The sequence below is a fragment of the Anabrus simplex genome, chromosome 9, assembly GCF_040414725.1.
Source record: "Anabrus simplex isolate iqAnaSimp1 chromosome 9, ASM4041472v1, whole genome shotgun sequence".
Classification (NCBI taxonomy): domain Eukaryota; kingdom Metazoa; phylum Arthropoda; class Insecta; order Orthoptera; family Tettigoniidae; genus Anabrus; species Anabrus simplex.
The window spans coordinates 130676510-130702582 of NC_090273.1; the positions used below are offsets into that span (position 1 = coordinate 130676510).

General features: G+C 40.0%; 1 protein-coding gene across 3 annotated transcripts in view; it reads left to right on the top strand.

The window, feature by feature from the left end:
• The window catches only part of Patsas (palmitoyltransferase Patsas), a 79264-nt gene that overhangs the window by 4050 nt on the left and 49141 nt on the right, over positions 1-26073 (top strand). For all 3 annotated transcript variants that reach the window (XM_067153478.2, XM_068229123.1, XM_067153479.2), the window contains 2 exons: positions 8304-8544; positions 11837-12002. In XM_067153478.2, coding sequence (XP_067009579.2) covers positions 8422-8544; positions 11837-12002 — 289 coding nt within the window. In that variant the 5' untranslated portion in view covers positions 8304-8421. The remainder of the gene's footprint in view (positions 1-8303; positions 8545-11836; positions 12003-26073) is intronic.

Genomic DNA, 26073 nt, shown 5'->3' on the forward strand with positions numbered 1-26073 from the left:
TTGCTTTGCTCAAACCTGGCAAGGAAGGAAATCATCCTAAAGACTTCAGACCTGTTACCCTTTTGTGTCATCTATATAAATTACTGGAAAGGATGATCCTAAATCGCATTCAACCCATGATTGACCCTCTCCTCATACCACAACAAGCTGGATTTCGTCCGGGTAAGAGCTGCACTGAACAACTACTGAATCTTACACAATTCGTTGAGGATGGCTTTGAAAGACACAAGGTGACAGGTATAGTCTTTGTAGATTTGACTGCAGCGTATGACACCGTCAAGCATCAACTTCTGTTAGTTAAAGTCTACAATCTGACCAAGGATATTAAGATAACCAGATTTATCGCAACCCTTCTTCAGAACCGTAGGTTTTTTGTGGACTTCCAAGGACAGCGCAGTTGGTGGAGGACACAAAGAAACGGTTTACCTCAAGGAAGTGTGCTGGCACCAATCCTCTTTAATATATACACGAATGACCAGCCGGTAGCTCCAAATAGCAGAAGTTTCTTGTATGCTGATGAACTTGCTCTGGCAACACAATGTACAGACTTTGAGACAGTGGAAAGGAATCTAACCATCGCCCTCAAAAGTTTGTCATCCTATTACAAGGCAAACCAGTTAAGGCCTAACCCTATGAAAATACAAGTTTGTGCCTTTCATCTGAAAAATAGGAAAGCTCATCGTAAGCTGCATATAGTGTGGTCAGGTGTTGAGTTACAATACTGTGAAACTCCAAAATACCTAGGAGTGACGCTTGATAGAGCTCTTACATTCAAGAAACACTGCATGAACACTAAACTTAAAGTTTCCACAAGGAATCATCTTCTACGTAAATTATCTGTATCAGAATGGGGCAGTCAACCAAAAACTATTCGTGCTTCTGCCATGGCACTATGTTATTCTGCAGCGGAATATGCCTGCCCTGTTTGGTACAATTCATCTCATGCCAGACAGGTAGACATAGCACTTAACGAGACCTGCAGACTTGTTACAGGTTGTCTAAAGTCTACTCCAACTGAAAAACTCTATCGTCTTGCAGGGATAGCACCACCCGGTGTGCGAAGAGAAGTAGCTGCAAATAAGGAAAGGACAAAGATTAAGCACGAAAGTACTCATCTACTTCATGGACATGAGTTTCCAGTACAGAGACCGAAATCTAGGAAGAGCTTCCTACGAACATCTCAGGAACTTATAGTACCAGCTGAGAAGGCAAGGATACAGCTGTGGAAGACGAAGATCCCCCAAGGCTCTGAGCAGATGGCGGTTGAGGAACGTTTTCCACCCGGTTGCAATGAGAGCTGGACAATCTGGAAATCTCTCAATAGGTTGAGGTCAGGAGTGGGAAGGTCCAAAGTTAATTTGGCAAGATGGGGCTTCATCAATGGCGACAACACCAAGTGTGACTGCGGAGAAGATCAAACCATCCAGCATATGCTTCAGTGTCCGCTGTGTCCATCTTTGTGCACGCAAGATGACCTGCATCGAGCTACGAAGAGAGGATTCGAAGTAGCGTTGTATTGGTCCAAGATTATTTAAATGTTACTTGAAATTATTGTAATTGTTTTCTTTTTTTTGATGTATCTGACACGAGAATAATAATTTGAAGTTAAAGCTGCTTTGAGGTGTGTGGTTATGTTCTCAGTAACATAGTATGCCATATGAACTAAGGGTATCAGATCATAATTTACAACATAGTAAGTACTTGGAAATAAAAATATATGATTTTCAATGTATTGGGCATGGAAGTGGTAGAACTGCATTATTATCGACCAGGTGTGTGGGGGGGACGAGGGGCAGGGGAAAGGAGGGGGAGGAGCTGTAAGCATACCCGGATGTGCGTCACTGCGCCGGATGTCACTTCTCTGCGCTATCTGTTGATAATAGCAGTAAGAGAGTGCACAAAATTTGCACTGTGGCACTATCTCTGATCAGGGACTGAAACAACTAGCGCCGAGTGGCTTGGTACCGAAATTTGTCATTGAGTTTCATCTCTATTCCATTCTATCCTCTTTGCTTCTGTCCCCAACTTTGTAGGTTCAATCCTGGCTCAGTTCGGTGGTATTCGAAGGTGCTCAAATATGTCAGCCTCATGTCGGCAGATTTACTGGCACATAAAAGAACTCCTGCAGGACTAAATTCCGGTACCTCTAAGTCTCCAAAACCGTAAAAGTAGTTAGTGGGTCATAAAGCCGATAACATTATTATTGTACTTGGTCTTGAGGTATGCCAGGGTGAATGACTGGCTGTAGGGGCGGGTGCTAAGACTGATTTGTTCCCTGTACTTCAGACATGTTAGGAAATACTTTCTCCTAATTATCGAAGTTATGTAGGCTATTGTGTTCTCCACAAGTCTTGGAAACGTAAAACTCAAAGGTATAATACAAATACTTTCCTTACCCTTTCTTAGTCACCAACTGTCGGTCATTTTGCTAGGTCATGAAAGTTATTTAGCAAAAGTAACTATATAAGGCAGTAATGAAAATTTGTAATTGTTGATATTGTCACTTGTGGACTTTTATCAGTCTCACAATAAAGAATACGTGCAGACATAAAAAAAAAAACATTTTAATGATCTAAAAATTCTTAAAAATATTATGGTATTTTCTTGAAAGATGAAGTAATGACTGATCATCACAAATCTACAAAAAATGCAAAATAATGCAAGATGAAAACGTGTTATTGACCATTATTACATTGCAGAATGAATGTCTATAGCAGTTAGCAACATTATAATGCAAAGGGAAAAAAAGATATTTCAGCAACATTCCTACTTAATGGTTATGAATTTCATGTTTTTGGTCCGTATTGAACTGAGAATAATATATAAGTAATAATAATAAACAACGTAAACGTTTCCACCTTTTCAATACTAAAATATATTCACAAAATTATAAATTACACGGTACTAGTTTCGACCCATCTAGGGGTCATCATCAGCCGTATTGAAGCTGTAATTTATAATTTTGTGAATATATTTTAGTATTGAAAAGGTGGAAACGTTTACGTTGTTTATTATTATTACTTATATATTAACATCCCTACTTATCGCCGAAGTAGTCATGTTTTTAATGCCCGTGAATTATGTGGGCCGCCTCTGTGGTGTAGCGGTTAGTGGGATTAGCATCCACCCCCGGAGGCCCGGGTTCAATTTCTGTCTCTGCCATGAAATTTGAAAAGTGGTTCGAGGGCTAGAACGGGGTCCACTCAGCCCCGGGGGGTTCGATTACCACCTCAGCCATCCTCGAAGTGGTTTTCCATTGTTTCCTACGTCTCCAGGATTGAAACTGTCAAGTTAGGATCAGAAGGCCAGCGCCTCAAACGCCTAAGCCACTCAGCCCGGTGGAAGATGTTACTTGGGATAATCACATAAACGGGTTGTAAATAAAGTTTGCAGATCTCTTCATATAGTTAAAAGGATATTTATTGATTGTAGTAAGGACTGGGAGAGAGGACTTGGAACTAGTCCATTCATTCATGCACTGTCTGGCTCCATCTAGCGATGGTTATCATGGTGGCCTTTGGTCACAGGGGTCCCGGGTTCGATTCCCGGCAGGGTCGGGAATTTGAACCATTATTGCTCAGTTCAGTCGAAGTCATTCACGCACCCAATCAGTCACTCATTCATGAATGAATGTTCACTCCCCAGTTACTAGTGCCGGCGATAAGGACCCCGCGGGGCGGGGGTGCGGCATGGGTTGTGAGGGGCCCATGACTGTTTCTTAATTCAGTAGCTAAAGAATAATTTTACATATTGATAAATCTACAGCACACAACACAGTATTATTTGTATTACAGAGGATTATTCCAAAGTTAGGCCATTGTAGGGCAGAGCTTCTTTTATCAATAGGAGTACGGTAGTTATTTTTGAAAGAATGTGGGTTTCCCAACCTGTTCCAATAACAACCATCGCTTGCTGCCACTCACAACAATCAACAAGGCTTTTGAAGTAATTAGCCAGTTTTGAGAACCCATTAGTCAGCGAAGATGCGATAACAAAGACATCCTCCTTATCTAAACTCTAAATAATGAAGTTTCGAGCCGGTTTGTAACTCTCGGCAGTCAGTGTAGCTAAGTAGGCTTATGATGGACGGTTGAGTTGTAAATTATTTGGTCCTAGGAACAAGATTATTTCTTAATATTGTGACGGTCAGCATGATTTGGTTACTGTAGGCTAATTGGAATATGCATCTCTTGTGTGTGTGTCCCTTCCATATAAGTGTATTATTTTAATTCCTTCGGATTTGAAAACTAAATTATTATCATCATCATTGCATCGTTGTTGTTCTTTGTAATAATATACAATCCTGTACTACAAAATAAACTTGCAACTTTCCTTATCCCATGAACCTACTACGCTGGCGTAGCAGGGGAGAGGTGATACTCCCACGTGGCGCGTCTCAGGTGGCGGATAGGGGGGTCTTAACTGGCTTGCCGGTGGACTTGAAGGAAATAAAATACCTCTCGCGGACTATACGCACAACTCCCTGCGGGTGGGGTACGAGGATGAAGAATACACCCACGGTATTCCCTGCATGTCGTAAGAGGTGACTGAAAGGCACGACCAAGTGATGATTGTATTAGAACCATGAAACTACTTGTGATTAGTACCACCACGCGGGGGACACCATAGGTCGCTTTTACTTGCGCGTAGTACCACTATGTTAGGTACACAATAGGTTTGTGATTAGTAGCAACAGAGTGCGTTGCTGGCTTTTACTGTACCTGTGATTAGTTTCTGTGAATGTGAGGCATTGCGGGTCGGATCTATTGATTTTTAAAATTTCATATCCATCCTTTTATTCTTCGACCTCACATTTTGAATTCTGGTCAGTGGAGGATTTTGAATTTTTAATTTGTCATTACATTTTGTCTCATTTCGTACCATTAGGGGCTGATGACCTAGATGTTAGGCCCCTTTAAACAACAAGCATCATCATCATTACTTTCTTTATCAGGAAATGAGGGAACCCATTTTCAGTTATTATGGGCAGGCCCCGAGCTGCTTTGTGCTGCTACTGCCAGTTACTGGCTATTCATGACAGGATGCACGACCAAAATTCAACCAAGAATCCAGCCATGGTAGGATAACTCCACGAGACTTGTGACACAAAAGTAAGCTCTAAATAAGCTAAGGAAGGGGAAGGTACGTACATGTTGCCCTAGACTATATTAAATTGTTACCGTCTACAACAAAATAAATTATATTTAATGCATGTATCAAATTTAATGAATTGCAACAAATGAATGCTCTTTCTCTCCAGTTTCAGGAGATGGGAGTATTCTATTCTAAGAATTCAACGACTTCTCTGTGGTGGTGGTGGTGGTGATGATAAAATGGCATATGGCTTTTAGTGCCGGGAGTGTCTGAGGGTATATTTGGCTCATCAGGTGCAGGTTTTTTTGTTTGATGCGCGTCATGATGAGGTTCAAATGATGATAATTACGACACATACACCCAGGTTGCGTGCCAGCAAAATTAACCAATGAGGGTTAAAATTCCCGACCCTGACGGGAATCGAACCTGGGACCCCTGTGACCAAAGGCCAGCACGCTAACCATTTAGACCGGACTGTGTTTATGAGGTAGAGAAAGGATGAATTTTATTTTTGTAATTTGCTTAACGTCGCACCGACACAGATAGGTCTTAAAGGCCTAGGAGTTGGAAGGAAGCGGCCGTGGCCTTAATTAAGGAACACCTCCAGCATTTGCCTGGAGTGAAAATGGGAAACCATGGAAAACCATCTTCAGGGCTGCCGACAGTGAGGTTCAAATCCACTATCTCCCGAATGCAAGCTCACAGCTGTGCACCCCTAACCGCACGTCCAACTCTCCCGGTAAGGGTGAAACTCTTGTCGAATAACACTAGGGGGTCTGCTCAATAGTAGTAATCCACCAGACGCATCACCATCAGCAGTGTCATATACCATCACTTCATATGAACGTTGTAGAGAGATTTGAAATTGAACTCGGTATTTTGGCACGCAATATAAGGATTAGAAATTATTGTATACCACCACCTCTCCTACCTTGTCAGCCATCAATCTACTGATGATTTTTTTCTACCGATGGGACTCGAACCAGCTGACCATGGTATAGACCACGTGGACTCGAAACTTTATCGATCATGGCCAGTAGTGACGTTTTTGATTTTCGCATTTAATTCCTTGTTGGATCATGGCCAGTGGTGACGTTTTTGATTTTCGCATTTAATTCCTTGTTGGATCTCAGCTGGAGAATTTATCTTCCTGATACATCCCTGGGTAGAGACATTCTCAGTTTTGCCTGGAAGGAGATGGATCTGGATTTGTAAGTACCGTGGCATAGTTTAAAGGATATTTCCATCTTGTGTGCTCCCCCCCACCTCTTACCCCAGTGCTTCTGTTTCATTGCTACTGGGAGTAAGAATCTCGCCTAGATATTTAAATTTGGATGTCCTCTGAACAGTTCTATATGTCATTTCAATCTTAAGATTAAGGTCTCTTTTTTAATGTGAATCCATATACGTACAATGTCTTTTCGAAGGAGATTCTTAGACCAGGCTAAGCAGCTACATTTTGCAGTAGCTCAATCTGCTTCACCATCTCCTGAAGGTTGTCAGCAAGGGCAACAACATCGTCAGTCAGGGTAGGGCATCAAATGTGATGCCAGAGTTTGTTTAACCATCCCAGATTCCGTTTTGTAGTCTATTCTACAAATCTTTACCCCATTCTCTGATGACTTTCCCGAAAAATATTATATTGTGTGATATACTGTAAATTTTGAGTATAAGACTCAAGCCTATATCGTAAGCCATGCTATGTGAGAATTTCGTTCAGACTGGGCCTGCTTGTCGTGAACTATTCTATTTTTTTTACTGAGGTGTATTGGGTTAAATCGATGTAGAATTCAACAACAGTTCTTAAAATTATCTACATTAAGTTAGGATTATCTTGCATATCACTGAAAGGCAAGTGCTGTCTAAACAAACGTTGATCTTTTTAATACTGACATTACAGAACAGGTGAGGGTGTCAAAAATATCAATCCGACCCTCCACATCTGGCGGGTATTAATTTATTATTACAAAGCACAATGTGCACAAAATATTATGGTTTTTACAGATCTTTTTGCATCTCACAGTGTACAACATTTACAGGTCTTTTGCGTACATAGTGAGTGTGAGAGGTCTATTCAAGCAGTCCTTTCGGTGGTATTTTGTACATTTCTTGTCGCACAGATGGCATCTGCAGTTGGGGTCCCATGTGTGGTATGCGATCGTCGTGCATATCTTTTGGTGGAAGCTGTTGGCGGCGAAACTTGTGTATACATGTCGTAGCTGAAAGTTTGGTCCTTTCCATATGTCTGTCTGGAGTGCTTCCATGGAGTAGATGTCTGCTGGGATCTGGCGTGCTTTTTCTGTCCTCTCTTTGAGGACAGTGTGTGAGGCAGTGGTGTCCTGAAGGTATTGTTGGATTTAATGTCATTTAAGAGAATGATTCTTTTCCTAGTAAATATGCAAGACTGTTCTCAGTGTATTTTGATACCTGTAGGATGCGCTTTAGATATATGGCTTTCGAGTCTTCTCATGTTGGCTACATTGAGCTTGGCCCAGATTAGTTGGATGGCACATGTCGCTACTGGGGCAACTTTTAGCCTGAAGAGGGCTATTGTGGTAGAAACTGAGAGTTGATGGGGCTTTGGGATGTCGAATATGGCTTTTGTTGCTGCGGCTGCTCTTTCCTTTACATGCAGTGCGAAGGTTATTCCAGTTGTCTGGAGCATTAATCCCAGGTATTTAAATGAGGGCACTGTCTGTAGGGTAATGTTCCCACAGGCAAACTGGTCTGTTTTGCATATTCATCCCCCTCCCCCTTCTCAACTTCATTACCTTGGTTTATGAGCTGTTTATCTTTAGCGGGTTCCTGCCTGCCAATTGGGAGATGTTGTTAAGTGCTCTTTGGATCTCTGTAGGGGACCTGGAAAGTACTGCCATGTCGTCTGCGTACATCAGAAGCATGGTGTTGTCTCAGTTGATCTTGTCGGCCATATCCGCTGTCATGAGGTCAAGTAGTAAAGGGCTTAGGCGTTGAAGGACTCTTTTCGTCTGTTTGATGCATGGTGTTATGGATATTCCGTTGCTCACTTTTACGTAGGGGGGTCCTCTGGCCCAAGAATCCTTTCCATCTTCCTCATCAGGATACCCATGCCTACGCTGTCGAAGGCTTTTGCGTAGTCTGTGGATTATGGCCAGGGCATTGTCAATTTCTTGAATGATTGTTGCGACTGCCTGTAATTTTAGTAATTTGTTATGCATGTTTCCTTGCAGAGAGGTGTCGGACATCGAAGCGTTGGTGGAGAAGCTCGGCCCTGAAGCGCTGAGCTCTCGCGATGACTGGGGCTACACTCCTGCCCACTGGGCAGCTCTGGACGGGAACGTGGAGGTTATGCGTTACCTGGTGGAGCGCTCTGCACCGGTAGACTTGTCCTGTCTTGGAACACAGGGACCGCGACCTATCCACTGGGCCTGCCGCAAGGGACATGCTGCTGTGGTTCAAGTACTGTTACAGGTGAGGTGACAATCCTTGTTGGACGGTGAGAAAGACGTGGGGTGTCACATGGTAGATCATGTCTGGAGACACTCAGCGCTGAAGCCAAGCATGTTTATACATCCCATTCATTCAGTGGCATGGTGTGGGATTTTCCTGGGTGTTGTCGTTTGAAACTGATACAGTCGAGGAGAGGATGAAGTTCTTTTGAGCATTCTTTCTTCTTTTTTAATCCGTTTATCCTCCAGGGTTGGTTTTTTTCCTCGGACTCAGCGAGGGATCTCACCTTTACCGCCTCCAGGGCAGTGTCCTCAAGCGTGAGACTTTGGGTCGAAGGGATACAACTGGGAAGGATGAACAGTACCTCGTCCAGGCGACCTCACCTGCTATGCTGAACAGGAGCCTTCTGGGGGATGGGAAGATTGGATGGGATGGACAAGGAAGAAGGAAGGAAGCGGTCGTGGCCTTAAGTTAGGTATCATCCTGGCATTTGCCTGGAGGAGAAATGGGAAACCACGTACAACCACTTCGAGGATGGTTGAGGTGGGAATTGAACCCCCCTCTACTCAGTTGACCTCCTGAGGCTGAGTGGACCTCGTTCCAGCCGTCGTACCACTTTTCAAATTTCGTGGCAGTGCCGAGAATCGAACCCGGGCCTCCGGGGAGGGCAGCTTATCACACTGTTGACTACACCACAGAGGTGCACCTAGTAACGATGTATGGGGGAATAAATCTCCAAAATACAACATTCAATGTATAGTTACCTTAGACAGTTCTACCTGTCCCAGCTCCTCATCACACACATGCAGATTGAACATTCAGGTTGTCATTTTCAGTGTCCGCCTCCGTGGCTAAATGGCTAGCATTCTGACCTTTTGTACAGATGGTCCCGGGTTTGATTCCAGGCTGGGTTGGGAATTTTTACCTTAATTGGTTAATTCATCTATTTCGGGATGGTTGCCTATGGGGGATCTACTAAAAAAAAAAGACCTGAACTAAGCCTCTCCAGAAGCCATGCACCATTATCATCATCTTCAGTCCGTCCTGTAATCTAGTTGAGTGTAGATGTGTTCATGTTTTCTGTGGTGGAAAATGTCATCAGTAAATGAATTTCTGGCATATGCAGCGATTGCATACATTTTAAAGAAGAGGGATCGGAAACAACGCAGAGTGTGGAGGAAAGAGTGGTTGAACCGGAATAATTACTCTCATATAAATTTGTTGCAAGAGCTACAAGTGTATCCAAAAATGAACCTACTCTTTTTACTTTCCTAAGCGAAAGGAGATCTCTGATCCCCTCAGTAAGTTAAGACAAAAAGTTCTTTGGCCATGAATGCAATGCAGGATTTCATTTTCCATTCAAGAGACTAGACTGACTGAACATTTGGCCTGCCGGTTGGCCGTGATTCCCCCATACATGTCCGTTCCGCCTGTCAGTTACAACTGACGGAATTCTCACAGTCCATCAATCCAAATTATTTTTCGGCTGGCCACACCGTACACGTTGGTTTTGCCTGTCAGTCTTTAACTGTTCAGGCGAATCGGAAGGAGAAATTGTACTTGTATCCGGGCCCTTATGAATGAAAGGGCTACAGGGGCCCCCACAAATTTGAGCCTGCAGTGCTCGCCTCTTGTAAAAACAAACCACAAATTAAATGATAATGTAAATCAAACATCTTTTACTTCTCACATCAATGTTCAATAAATTTTGATAACTGCTAAAAAGTGTGGAAAATGAAAATTTAAATAAGTAAAATTATGTAAAATTTCTACTTGTTTATCATTTCTAAGTAGAAGATTCGAGAGACATTTCACGTGCATAACTCTTGCGATTATACCTAGTGCGACCTAGCATGTTTTTATGTACCAACTTCATTCTGTTATGGAAAATTATGATCTGTTTCATTCTGTTATACGAGGGTAATCCCAAAAATAAGGTCTCCTATTTTTTTATAAATACAAAACTCTTTTTGTGTGGTTGTTGGTCACAATATTGTGAAGAGTGTTTTCTGCGCTCGCATATAAACATACGCACGCCGCGCTGAGGCACTCGGTCTTGACTTGGCAGCCGTTAAGATTGGAGCTCCCGTTGGATGTTGCTGCCAAGTGCGAAGTGCGCGCATTTATTCGATTTTTGAGTGCAAAAGGTACTGAACCGACTGAAATCCATCACCAATTGACGGAAGTGTATGGTGAGCCGTGCATGGATGTCAAAAATGTTCGTAAGTGGTGTAGAGAGTTTGCAGCCGGTCAAACTGAAATTCACGACGAACAAAGGAGCGGGAGACCGTCAATTTCCGTTGAGACAATCGTGAAGGTTGAGCAAATCATGCGTGAAAATCGGCGGATCATCCTGGATGATCTCTGCACTTTGGTTCCTGAGGTTTCCCGAAGCGCCGCTCACAGAATTTTAATGGAAAATTTGAAATACCGCAAGGTGTGCACAAGATGGGTGCCATGCATGCTAACTGAAGACCATATGTGGCAACGAGTTGATTCTTCCCTTGCATTTCTTCAATGCAGGACAACTTTTTGGATTCAGTTGTCACGGGTGACGAAACTTGGGCATTCCACTTTACACCTGAGACCAAGCAACAATCACGCCAGTGGCGGCATTCTTCTTTGCCTAAGTCGCGGAAATTCAAGCAAACCCAATCTGCCTTTAAAGTCATGACAACTGTGTTTTGGGATCGAAAAGGCGCATTGTTGGTCGACTTTATGCCCGCTGGGACCACAATTAACACTGACAGTACTGTGAGACCCTGAAGAAACTCAGACGGGCAATTCAGAACAGGAGAAGAGGAATGTTGAGCAAGGGCGTAAACATTGTCCATGACAATGCTTGCCCGCACGTCGCTCGGCAAACCATTGCTCTCCTGCAACAGTTTCAGTGGAACATCATCACCCACCCACCCTATAGTCCCGACTTGGCACCCAGTGGCTATCACTTGTTCCCTAAGTTGAAAGAACATTTCGCTGGAAAGCAATTCAGCACCAACGACAAGGTGAAAGATGAGGTTCACAACTTCCTGAACAGCATGGCGGCGAGCTGGTATGACATGGGCATACAAAAACTATCACAGCGTCTACAAAAATGCATCGATCGAAATGGTGGTTGTGTAGAAAAATAGCTAAATACTCAAGCTATAAAATGATGTAAACCATTGTAGAAATAACCAGGTTTATGTATTTATAAAAAAATAGGAGACCTTATTTTTGGGATTACCTTTGTATTTGAAACTTTGCTTCCCATGTTATGTCTTTGATTTATATCACAAACAAAAGTAAGTGTGTCTGCGATTACTGTGTTAAGGCTGGGGTGGCAGTCAATGCTGCAGACTTCAAAGGCCTCACACCCCTCATGACAGCCTGTATGTTTGGCCGCTCAGCTACAGCAGCCTTCCTACTGGGCATGGGGGCTCTCAACCACCTGACAGACATCAACGGCGACACAGCTCTTCACTGGGCGGCTTATAAAGGTATCTCTTGTTCTTTTCTTCTAAAAAATAGACTATAAGAACTTATTAAGAATTCTGTTCAAGTTATTTTGAATATTTCAGTTATGTTTAAACAAATAATATCATCATCATCTTTTCCCCTTATCCAGTTTCTGCCAGGTCGGGGCATTTATAACACTTCTCCACCTTCCCCTCTCCATCCATCATTCCGCTTCCATCATTTTGTCCCAATCCAGGTTTCTTCTTCTTCTTGTACTCCTCTTTATGGAATAGGGAACATGCATGATCCGGGGTTTTAATTAAAAATATGCTAATCTGATTCAAAATTTCATGCAGAATTCAAAAATGTGATCAGAATGTACAAATAATAACTCCAAACGTGATAAAAATCTACGAAAATGTCACGTCACGCAAGCACGCGATCTCATTGGTCTGACGTCATCGTACAGGTTGACTGAATTAGCAGACGAAGTAACACATAGTGTGCTGTGAGAAGCAGGATACACTTCGCGTATTTCTACTTTACGTTAGTGTCTAGTATGGTTAAATTCGAGGTCTATACATTGGATAATAATCTGAGTGGTATATTTTAGACTTAAAATGAATCCTGCGCAGACAGTGAGGCAGAAAACTTATAAATGGTGTAGAGTTCCGATGTGCAATAGCACATCGCATGCCGTACCAAACAAATTGTTTATAAATGTTCCAAAGACGCTAACACGAGGGAGAAATGGATTTTGGCGAGCCGGAGAAATGCTGGTGATATATCAGAAAAGTCTACAGTTTATTTTTATTTTTTTTTTGAAGATTTTAACGTAAGATGAATTTGTTTGAATTTTCAAATCACTTTTCCGTCAGCTGTTCTAGTGGTAAAACTTTAAATTTTAATGTATGATGCTTTATTTAAATGCTTCAATTACATCTTGGAATATGAAAGTAAAAAACAGTGCATTAAATAATGCTGATTATTAAAGTATTCTCCAAACCTAACCTATGTTTTGGGTGATCCATGTCAAGATAATAAATCAAAGGGGTTATGGACCATTTTGACAGCTCTAATTCTACCAATATATCTTGGCATGGGACAGTTATGTATGTCTTTATTGAAGAGCTTAATTGGTAAAGAAATTTAGGCTATATCTAAATACTCTATAATGTAACAAAGAATAGGCGTGTACATCATGAAAGGAAACAACGTGAATTTAACAAATGTATAACTCTACACAAAACCAATGCTTGTCTGTTGGGGTCTTATAAGTTAACAATGCTCAATTATAATAATTATCATAATATTAATGAAATAAATAACATAATTGCACACAGGTGAAAATAGTGATGTAGGTGTTTAAAATATTATCCAACTTAGCCTAAGTTTTAGGTTATACAAGCCAAGTCAATAAACCGACGGGTAAAAATACCGCGCGAGTTGGCCGTGCGGTTAGGAGCGCGCAGCTGTGAGCTCGCATCCGGGAGATAGTGGGTTTTGAACCCCACTGCCGGCAGCCCTGAAGATGGTTTTCCGTGGTTTCCCATTTTCACACCAGGCAAGTGCTGAGGCTGTACCTAAGGCCACGGCCGCTTTGTTCCCATTCCTAGGCCTTTCCTGTCCCATCGTCGCCATAAGACCTATATGTGACGGTGTGACGTAAAGCAAAAAAAAAAAAAAAAAGTAAAAGTCACAGCACCCAAAGACATTCCTGTATTGAGCGACTAAAATGTCACCGGGACACTTTTCTTTCCTGATATGCTCAGCTTGTTAAAAGCCAAATGTAATTAACGTTATTGGCTTCACGCCCCGCTAACTACTTCTACGATTTTCGGAGACGCCGATGTGCAGGAATTTAGTCCTGCAGGAGTTCTTTTACGTGCCAGTAAATCTACCGACACGAGGCTGACGTATTTGAGCACCTTCAACTACCACCGGACTGAACCAGGATCGAACCTGCCAAGTTGGGGTCAGAAGGCCAGCACCTCAACAGTCTGAACCACTCAGCCCGACTTGTGAAAACTAGATGAAGTCATATTTATCTTTATCATGTTTAACTTTTTCCCTCCACAAAGATATTTAATTCTCTTTCATGGGCCCCGGAAGTGGGTAGGCCAGTTGTCCCAACCATAAATATATATTTTTTGGGGAATGATAGATTATAGCCCTATAGTACTATGATCTTTCTTTCCTTCTTTCTTTCTTTCTTTCTTTCTTTCTTTCTTTCTTTCTTTCTTTCTTTCTTAATCAGTGTATCCTTCAGGGTTGGTTTTCTCTCGGACTCAGCGAGGGATTTCACCTCTACCACTTCAAGGGCAGTGTCCTGGAACGTGAGACTTTGGGTATGGTGATGAAACTGGTGAGGAGGGCCATTACCTCGCCCAGCGGCCTCACCTGTTATGCTCAACAGGGGCCTTGTTGGAGGATGGGAGGATCGGAAGGGATAGACAAGGAAGAGGGAAGGAAACGGCCGTGGCCTTAGGTGCCTGGAGGAGAAGTAGGAAAATACGAAAAACCACTTCGAGGATGGCTGAGGTGGGATTCGAAACCCTTCTACTCAGTTGACCTCCCGAGGCTGAGTAGACCCCGTTCCAGTCCTCGTACTATTTGTTTTCAACTTTCATGGCAGAGCCGGGAATCGAAACCGGGCCTCCGGGAGTGGCACACATTAACCACTACATCACAGAAGCGGACTAGTACTATAATGCTACCTGTATGTTTATGTTAGTTCTGAAATCCGATTTCTTACTTTACTAATGCTGAAAGCCCGAAAATGTAATGTTATTCTTTAATAGGGGAATCAGTCTAGAAGGAAATGTTGAAAGTGATGTGATATCTATCCAGGTTCGTTGTTATCCTAATACTATGGGTTACAGTACATTGCACGTATATAAAAGACGCCACTTACAAACTTGCTTGTTATCCGCGAATTTCTGCGGCCACAAAAGTCACATTTTTCAAGAATGATGACATCTACACATGGTAGATTGTCTGACTGTGCTGTTTCGAACCTTTCTTCTGTCATTTCGAAGTTATTCGCGATCGTGAATAATAAAAAATCGGCTTTTAGCAACGGCTGATGCACAACGGCTGGTAGAGCTCCATGCGGTACTGGATCGTGACGTCACAGCGCGCCGCTTACGTCAGAGGCCGTTTCACTCGCCTTGCGGAAAGGCACTATTAAATATTTTTTTAATGGTAGAAAACAAGGCAACATACCACAATGTAATACGTTTACGTACTATTTCATTGGTATACTTTTCAAAAAAAATATTTTTGAAAATGATGCATGTTCCCAATTGATTCACCTTGTTCTAGGTATGTATGTGTGTATATTTATTTTTCTTCAGATCTTACAGTTATCTAACTTAAGCGATCACCACGAAAAAATATTACGGTTACCATAATAATAATAATAATAATATAAGAATAGTAATAATAATAATAATAATAATAATAATAATAATAATGCGAAATAATAATAAAATAATACCAGTAGTAAATAATATAATACTTAATAACATGAATAAGGAGATAGAAATAACGCAGAGGCGGAGTATTCATATGGAAACGTGACAAGTATCTTTAAAATACGCAAAATTAAAACAAATACAGGGAACACTTACAGGCCTAAAATAACAACTAAGACAGGATGGTGGAAGGTGCGGGAAGCCCTAATGAGGTCCATGGGAACGTATGACGTTATGGGGAGAAAAGACTTACAATAATACACCCAACAGACAAATAATTATTAAGGAAATGAACATACAATTATAAATGAACAAATAAATGAACTGCGGATTAACTGATACTTGAGATACAAAGAAAAGATGTGTAAGGGAAACAAACTTTTCGGTAACGAACAAACTTTGACATGACGATTCAGAATTTACAGAATGAAAGGAGGCAACCTTAAACGAAACAAAATTAATTACACAATTCAAGAAGGTGTTACAGTTACTTACAATTACAACTAAAGTTGGAAAAGAAGGGTGCCTCTGAAAACAACATGTTGCGGACTAGCATAATCGGTAAGTCATATAAATGCTCTATTTTGGAAAATGTGGAAAACTAGAGGAAACTCCGGCACACAAGATGAACTTCTACATAATTACTGAATTTACATTAAGTGGGAATAAGGTTGCATTTAAATAGCATAAGGCAAAAACAAAGTACTTACCTTTGGCGGCTGATGACTCATTGCGGGACGGACGCAAAACGCGTCCGCCCGCTGTAGTGATCCGAATTCAAAGACGCGGACAAAGTCACTCGCACACGCGAGGAGCCACAAACAGGAAATAGAGTGATAATAAATGACCAATAGCAACACTCCAGTTTGCCACATTCACCAATAAAAACACTTGTACTTTTGACCAATGACAATGATGTTCTAGAATTATGCTTTCTGCAGAATTTGCATCTTTGCGGATATTACAAAACGACAGGGCCACTTACACGTGGCACACCCTGCCTCACGAATCATGTATAAAAATTCCAAATCCCTTTCTATAATTTACAGAAAAGTACAATTTAAATCAGGAAATGTAAATACCCAGGTCTCTTTGAACATAAATCTTCTTCATAGTCCATTTCTTCATATGCCTAAATGTGTAATAATTTTTAAATAAGAAAGCTTCATACAGTAATTTGCTTTGGACAAATTCTTCAGTTTTTTAAATGTTTTTGTTTACCTAAAATGATGACAAGACAAAAATTTACATTTACATAATATTACATAATAAGGACTTCTGTTGCTTCACTGATTTCTGCTCACCAACGGCCACAACACTACAAACCCAAACAAAACTAGGACAAATTACAAGTCACATAAGGAAACTAAAACAATAAACACAATCAAACCAAATACAAAAGACCATTCTCCTATTCAGAGAAATGATACTGGCAACACGGCAACAAAAGACAAAGAATCTAGTTTACAAGAGTTGAAATATATACTGGCAACATGGCAACACAAAACAAACCTACCTCACCAATCCTGGTTGAATCAAAAAGTTTTAATCTATTCATATTCCGTTCCATGTGAAAGAGCCTAGCAGCTCTTGTCCTGAGTCATGTTTCATTGTTTCTCAACAAGGCTGCTTGCTCACTATCTCAACCTATCTCACTGTACAAGACTTACTGATTCACTTTGCTGAATCTCGTGTCTGCCTTTTTCTTTATTTTTAACTCGCTACATAGGTACTCAATATCGGCAACACAAGATATTACACACACTGTCCTAAGAGAGGTAACTTAAATACAATACAAATAAATGTTATAATGGTTAAGTTACATGTTTACTTGGACTAGTTTCAACTCTATTTGGCATCGTCTTCAGCCAAAATGTGGGAAATAAGCATAGGTTACATAATTATATACAAACATATACATTACACAAAATATCATAACATTATGCTTAAATAAAAGTAAAAAGGGAATAAAATAGTGAATAGATTTTCAATCACAAGTTTAGAACTTGACAGTCATTATCAAAACAACCCATAGAAGGTGAATTAAAATAGCAATCTGATTGTACAAACATGAGTTAGGAACTCAACAAATATAATTTTAAAAATACATATAACACTTTAAAACTTTGCTTAACCAATCGAAACAAACTTTCAACGTATTAGGTCGTGTTACGTACATGTAGTACGTGCTGAAGAGATGTTAAGTACAGAACAAAAATGGCCAGCCGGACACCAGTGGGATCCGGAGGTTGTGGGTTCGGATCCCACTGGTGTCCGGCTGGCCATTTTTGTTCTGTACTTAACATCTCTTCAGCACGTACTACATGTACGTAACACGACCTAATACATTGAAAGTTTGTTTCGATTACAATGCGGTCGTAAAAAATTCAATATTCATTGACATGCCCCACAACGGGCGACTTAAACGCACTCTACAGTGTGCTAGCAGCAGTGCCAGACCTGTAGCTCAGATCCTTTCAAACAGAACAAAGATGGCCTAGGCCACCATAGCTCAATTGGTAGAGCAACCGACGCGAAATCGGGAGGTTGTGGGTTCGGATCCCACTGGTGTCCGGCTGGCCATTTTTGTTCTGTACTTAACATCTCTTCAACACGTACTACATGTACGTAACACGACCTAATACGTTGAAAGTTTGTTTAGATTACAATGCGGTCGTAAAAAATTCAATATTCTTTGCTTAACCAAGCTCGATAGCTGCAGTCGCTTAAGTGCGGCCAGTATCCAGTATTCGGGAGATAGTGGGTTCGAACCCCACTGTCGGCAGCCCTGAAGATGGTTTTCCGTGGTTTCCCATTTTCACACCAGGCAAATGCTGGGGCTGTACCTTAATGCCATGGATGCTTCCTTCCCACTCCTAGCCCTTTCCTCTCGCATCGTCGCCATAAGACCTATCTGTGTCGATGCGACGTAAAGCAGCTTGCAAAAAAAAATTTGCTCAAGTCCGAGATGAACTTGGTAGTCAAAGATTCTAATTTGTTATCACTTTTTTCATTAAATATCACTTATTGACTCTTATTTAAGCATAATGTTATAATATTTTGTGTAATGTATATGTTTGTATAAGTGTACCTTTGCTTATTTCTCACATTTTGGCTGAAGATGACACTAAATAACTTTGAAACTAGTCCCATGTAAACATGTAACTTAACCATCATAACATTTATTTGTATTGAAAAGGTGGACCCTTTATGTTATCTCTCTTACGTTCTTAGTTCAATATGGATATGAGATGAAATTCTTAAATTTAAACACACTGTCCTACTCGTTTTATTTCATGTCCAATTGTCTCAATAGCCCACTTACACAACCGCTTCTTTAGCTACTTCTTGTTATTTTTACACAAATACCAATTCAGAATTCCTACTTCTACTTCTTCTTCTTTGCCTATTGCTTTTCCCACACCTGTGGGGTCGCGTGTGTGAACTGCATCTCGCATGTGGATTCGGCCCTGTTTTATGGTCGAATGCCCTTCCTGATGCCAACCCTGTATGGGGGGATGTAATCACTATTGCGTGTTTCTGTGGTGGTTGGTAGTGTGGTATGTTATGTGAATATGAAGAGGAGAGTGTTGGGACGGACACAAACAACCAGTTCCCGAGCCAGATTTAATCAAAAGCGATTAAAATCCCCCACCCGGTCGGAAATCGAACCCGGGACCCTCTGAACCAAAGGCTAGTACGCTGAACATTCAGCCAACGAGTCAGACCAATTCAGAATCCCTACCCCAAATTAATTTACACAGCCACTTTTTTAATTTTTTAACACATATCATTTTTTACAGCACTAGTTCAGGTTCCCTACCCTATTCCATTCTTTAATCACCCACCCAATAACTTTCTGCTCATCACTCTGAGTATCTCTTGCTTCCTTACACTCAAAAGTTTCACTCTCACCTTTTGTTTCTTTACATCAGCCTAACAAGTACGTATCCTCATTCATTTCTCCACACAATATACATAGTTTTTGTTTTTGTATAAGCCCAACAACCACGACAGTAAACCTCTCACTGTACTATCCACATTACCAATATTAATCCTTGTTACTTGCTTACCTTGTTAAATATGCTAAGGGTTGCTCTCTTCCTGCATGACTCCATCTGTCATTGCATCTGTAAATCCTTAACCCTCCTTAAAATCTCTCTACAACTGCTGTTATCCCTTTTATTCCAAACCACATGCCATATGTATCCCATGCCCAACCTTTCCACATACATTTTGATCTTTGACAGCCAGCTTCCAGCATGCATACTTTTCAGCTGTTGCTGGTAGGCCGATTGTAAAACTATACCCGCCTCCCCTCTCTTTAATCGCATCCAATAGTTAAGTACACTAGAATCCCGTTAATCCAAACTCCGTTAATACGAAAGTCCGGTTAATCCGAGCTGAAATATTAAATTTTAAAAAAATTCTCCTTATTGAAATGAAAGAACATATTATAGAATTAAGATTTACTTGCATTTTATTAGTCATATTTTACTAGAATATCTTAATGTAAACAATTACACATCATAAACCATCGATCACTGGTCGTTTTTCTGTACACAGTCTGTTGGTTTCTTTTGCCGTAGTGATTGGAACCTATTTGAAGATGCAGTGTTAAACCAGTGTCTCATAAACATCACATCAGTGGGCGTACCAGCTGAGTGTTGTTCGATGTAGCGCACGACAAGTTCTGTGGACATTTCAAATTACAGCATGCACTGTACTGTATTGTAGAAACTATTTTCCTCAGACGGTTGAGGCGCTGGCCTTAGACCCCAACTTGGCAGGTTCGATCCTGGCTCAGTCCGCTGGTATTTGAAGGTGTTCAAATACGTCAGCCTCGTGTAAGCAAATTTACTGGCACATAAAAGAATCCTGTGGGAGAAAATCCCGGCATCTAGGCGTCTCTGGAAACCGTAAAAATAGTTAGCAGGACGCAAAAACAATAACATTATTATTAGAAAATATTTTCTGGTTAATCCGAAAATTTCGTAATCCGAACAGACTCCGGTCCCAATTAGTTTGGATTAACGAGACTGTACTGTACCCTCAACACAGATTCGACCTTTATATACTTCCCACCCCTTCATATTGCCACCGCATTTGCGGTACACTGCGGGAGTCGCATAAGGTCATACTAAATTTACAAATAATCTGATTAAGCATGGCTCTTCCTTCCTCTAGACCCCTTCGTTCAGCTCCATACATTACTCTCTCACAATTAAAATATATTGTGGTTCCACCCATTCAATACAAGAAAATTTATTAATGCAAGGGCACATTATAAGTCAGTTAAATTGGAACTGGTTTCGACCTCTAGTCAGGGTCATTTTCAGCCTGTCTTTCAAAAGGTGCAAGGTAAAAATTCACTGGCAAATAACAAGGGTGTGTAGAAAACAAACTTTTTTCAACTTACGAAAGTTCAAAATCGTATAAGAAAGATGCACTAGGTATTTAAAGGTATTTTAAATTTTTTCAAAAGGTGCAAGGTAAAAAATTCACTAGCAAATAAAAGGTGTAGAAAATATAAACTTTTTCACAAGACGAAAGCTCGGTGTCCCATAAAAAAGATGCACTGGGTATTCAAAGGTCTTATAAATCTTGATATGGAGATAAATAATTATCTCGATGTTGGATCTCGTAGTCATATGTTTTATAGATTTAGAAGTGAATAGCTGGTTGTTATTGTTTTTACATAGAAAAGTTGAAGTTAAGCACCAGTGAGAAGAGAAATAGGTGCAGTATTGGAAGAATTTAGTATTGCAGATGACAAACAAAGGTATCATTAAAATGAATGCTCAAATAGTTCTTAAGGTGGCAAAGTGGTCAATCTGAAGGTCAAGTCAATCTGAACCATATTTGAGAATAATTCTCAGTTCAGTGCGGAAATAAATACATTTATAGAGAGTAATAAATTTATGAGGTGGATAGGAGTAAAAAGGCATGAGAAAATATATTATAAAACTAGCTGATGTACCTGTGCTTCGCTGCGGGATTCTCAGAAAGACTGACTTTGTGGTTTTACTAACTGAAGTTAGTGTAAGTTATTACAAAAAACGTCAATAGGAAAGTAGCGATTAAAATCAATATTATCATATAAAATACTCCATCAAATGAAAAACTGCACATTTTCTTGCTTTTAACGTATAGTACCACGGTAAAGTCAAAGAAATATTAAAGTTTATTTATTCCACCTATTCAATACATAAAAAGTGATTTTAATTAAGAATTAAAATCTGTGAATAAAGTTATAGGGACATGTTTTGCCCTTCGTTTAAGGGCATCTTCAGCCTTAATCTCAATCTGAAAGATAATTTTATTCACAGATTTTTATTCTTAATTAAAATCACTTTTTTATGTATTGAATAGGTGGAATAAATAAATTTTAATATTTCTTTGACTTTATAGTACAATTCAATACGGACCAAAATATGAGAATTAAAACATGTAATAGTACCACGGTGCCGATCTAACAGTCCAAAGTTCCAGAGCTGGATGATCAGGCCGCAGACAGCCGCAAACACTCCTCTCCCATTATTCCGTTAAATATGATGCACACTGCTCATTCTAATCAGTGCCTCAGAATAGGGATTGAATAGTTCGAATGCTGTGATGAACCACTGTGTTATGTACCAGTAGTATCAGAAAATTTATGAACCAGAGGAATGGCATGCTAAAGAAGAAAGTTATACAACTCCCCAGCCACTTCCCTTCAATATTCAGGCAAGCTGTTACATTCGGTACGACCTGGGGTGTTGGCCGTGTGGTTAGGGGCGCGCAGCTGTGAGCTTGCATCCGGGAGATATTGAATTCGAACCCCACTGTCGGCAGCCCTGAAGATGGTATTCCGTCGTTTCTCATTTTCACACCAGGCAAATTCTGGGGCTGTATCTTAATTAAGGCCACGGCCGCTTCCTTCTCACTCTTAGCCTTTTCCTATCCCATCGTCACCATAATACCTATCTGTGTTGGTGCTGCGTAAAGCACATTTTAAAAAACTTGTTACGCAGCAATAATCCTATCTATCGGAGATGAGTGGCAACAGAGAAGACAATAAAGCACATCACAGCAAACAATGGTCAGTGTAATGTTATTGTTGATCAATTTTATGAGCTTTCTATATTGTAGGCCTTCACCACGGGTGCCCATAGTTTGTAGGTGTGTGTGTGGGGGGGGGCTAGACCTGGGGGTATGTAGTATTTTTAATATTTTGGAAGATGAATGGCGACTTGCATTCCGCGGTAGAATACCACACACTGTATCCCCTACCACTTCTATGTAATACCGATTTTTAAATCATTTTCTTGAAAGAAAAACACCTGACTATATTAGATTATTTCCTTTCCCTGAGAGCGGGTGGGGGGGGGCCTGCGTCCCCACCTTGCCCGCCTGGCATGGGCGTCCATGGCCTTCACATATGTATAGCGTAGACTGTAGTTCCTTATTCTCCGACTTACCGATTTTCATTAAATTCTGTTCACTCATTTTCTCGTGACTTGGCGCTGATATAGAATTAGTAACAAAATCCAAATTCATGAATATCTCTGTGATCATAGTCGGTACAGTAACAATGTATAAGACATAAATGATCAGAAATTTACTACTATATAACTTTAGTTATGTAGTATTTATCGATACGACCACTATTTTCGTAAATGTTTGAGAATTAAATTTTAGGCCTTCCCCTAAACTACCATTTAACTCGGCATTAATAAAATTATTTATGGCCTATATTATAGAGACTTATTCCCCGACTTTGCATACCAATTTTCATTAGGATGAGACCACTAATAACATAAATATTTGAGAATTAGATTTTAGGCCTTCCCCTAAACTACCATTTTTTCAGCATGAATACAGTTATTTATAGCCTAGATTGTAGTTTATTTTCCAACTTCGCCTACCGATTTTCATTAAGATACGGCCACTAATAATATAAATATTTGAGAATTTAATTTTAGGCCTTTCCCTAAACTACCATTTCACTCAGAGTGAATACAATTATTTATGGCCTAGATTATATCGACTTATTCTCTGATTTTGCATACCGATTTTTATTAAGATACGGCCACTAATAACATAAATATTTGAGAATTGAATTTTAGTCTTTCCCCAAAACTACTATTTCACTCAGCGTGATAAAAATTATTTATAGCCTAGATTGTAATGACTTATTCCCCGACTTTGTGTACCGATTTTCATTAAATTCTCTTCAGCTGTTTTCTCGTGATGCGTGTACATACATACAGACAGACAGAAATTACGGAAAATTAAAAAGTGCATTTTCTTATTACTGTGGACATGACCGATACATAAATGCAATCCTTTTTAAATTCCGAGCAATGTACAGACAAAACTCTTATTTTATATAATATAGATTTCATATTGTAAAGAGTGAAGAGTTAATGACATACAGTGAGGGATAATATTTGGAAATGAGTAAGAATAAGGAGGGGAAAAATGAAGATAGTAGATTTGAAAGAGAGAGAAAAAAGGAAATAAGGGGAGTGGATCTAAGTTTGGTCAGGTGGTTGAGGTAATTGGGGCAAAAGACATGGATAGGAACAATGTAAAGCGTGGAAAATTATATTTGGGTTTAAAGAAGAAACGTTTTTAAAAATGAATATAAGAAAGTTGAAAAGAATCTTTGGTTTTTCTGAAATGTCGTTTAAATTGAAATTGGGATTGAAGTATTGGTCGAGATGGATGAAACAATTTTCGGTTGTGGAAAGAAGAGGGCCTTTATTTATTATTACAGTTATTTGTATATCTTGTTTTATATTAGTGAAATTGTTTCGAATCATGTATATGCTGTCCTGCAGCAGAGAATGTATTATATTTTGAAGCAATGACATGTTCTAAATATCTAATATTAAAGTTACATATGGTTTGGTCTATATACAAGGAATTGCAGTTGTTGCATTTAAATCTGTAAACTCCACAACCAACGTGCATGTCATAAACTCTTCACTCTTTACAATATGAAATTTTATATTATATTTTCTCACGCCTTTTTACTCCTACCCACCTCATAAATTGATTTTTACTTTCTACAAATGTCTTTATTTCCACATTGAACTGAGAATTATTCTCAGATGTGGTTCAGAACAACTTGACCTTCAGATCGACCACTTCACCACCTTAAGAACTATTTGCGTGGTTTCCCATTTTCACACCAGGCAAATGCTGGGGCTGTACCTTAATTAAGGCCACGGCCGCTTCCTTCCAACTCCTAGGCCCTTCCTATCCCATCGTCGCCATAAGACCTATCTGTGTCGGTGCGACGTAAAGCCCCTAGCAAAAAAAAGAACTATTTGAGCATTCATTATAATGATACCTTCGTTCATCATCTGTGATTCTCAGTTGTTCCAGTACTGCAATTATTTTTCTTCTCACTGGTGCTTAACTTCAACTTTTCTATGTAAAAACAATAACAACCAGCTATTTGCTTCTTAATCTATAAAACATATGACTACGAGATCCAACATCGAGATAATTATTTATCACCACATCAAGATTTATAAGATCTTTGAATACCTAGTGACTTTCTTATACTATTTTGAACTTTCGTCAGTTGAAAAAGTTTGTTTTCTATGCACTCTTGTTATTTGCCAGTGAATTTTTACCTTGCACCTTTTGAACAACAGGCTGTAGATGACTCTGACTAGAGGTCGAAACCGATCCCAATTGTGATTGACTTTTAATGTAACCTTGCATTAATAAGTTTTCTTGTATTGAATGGGTGAAATCACAATATATTTTAATTGTAATCTCAGTTCAATACGGACCAAATGAAATTCTTATCATTCAGTTACTCTGCTCAGCACTAATGACTTTAACACCATGCTTTGAATACTATACTTTATACCCGGGTACCTAGTCTCCAAAATCTTTACCACTGAGAGAGCCGCTGCCCCCTTCCATTTCGCCCTTTTAATTTGATTCTCCCATCCTCCTCTTTTGTTTAAAAGCACTCCTAGGTATTCCAACTTATCTACGTCTTCGATTATCTCCCCCTGGACCACCCATTTCCTCTCCTTTCTCGCATTGTTCTTTCGGACTACCATCACCTTCGATTTATTACAGTTAATTTTGAGAGACCACATCCTTGCATATTCGGAGACCGCCTTTAAACTTCCTGTAAACCCCACCCTGTTAAAGTCATTATTATTACATCATCAGCAAAAATCAGTCCTGGGATCTCTACATTGTTTACAACCGGCATTGCCCAGTTATTCCCTCCGTGACCTTGTAAAATATAATTTATGAATAATAGGAATATAATTGGCGATAGCTTACAACGCTGTTTAATCCCATCTTACATGCAATCAGACTGCTTACTAAATTTTCTTCTAATTTAACACAGGAATAAACTTTATCATATATAGTCTCAGTCGCTTGGATAATATTTCCTGAAACCCCCACCCTTCCTAATTTTTCTACTAACGCGCTTCTACTCACCGTATCAAACACTTTTTCAGAATCAAGAGCAGCTAGATATACTTTACCTCCTTACTTACTCAAGTATTTCTCCAGAATCATCTTGACTGTCATTATATTATCCAATAAGATAGAGTTTGAGGGATATTCCCCCATTCAACACATTGTAAAATACATTAAATTATAAGAAGAC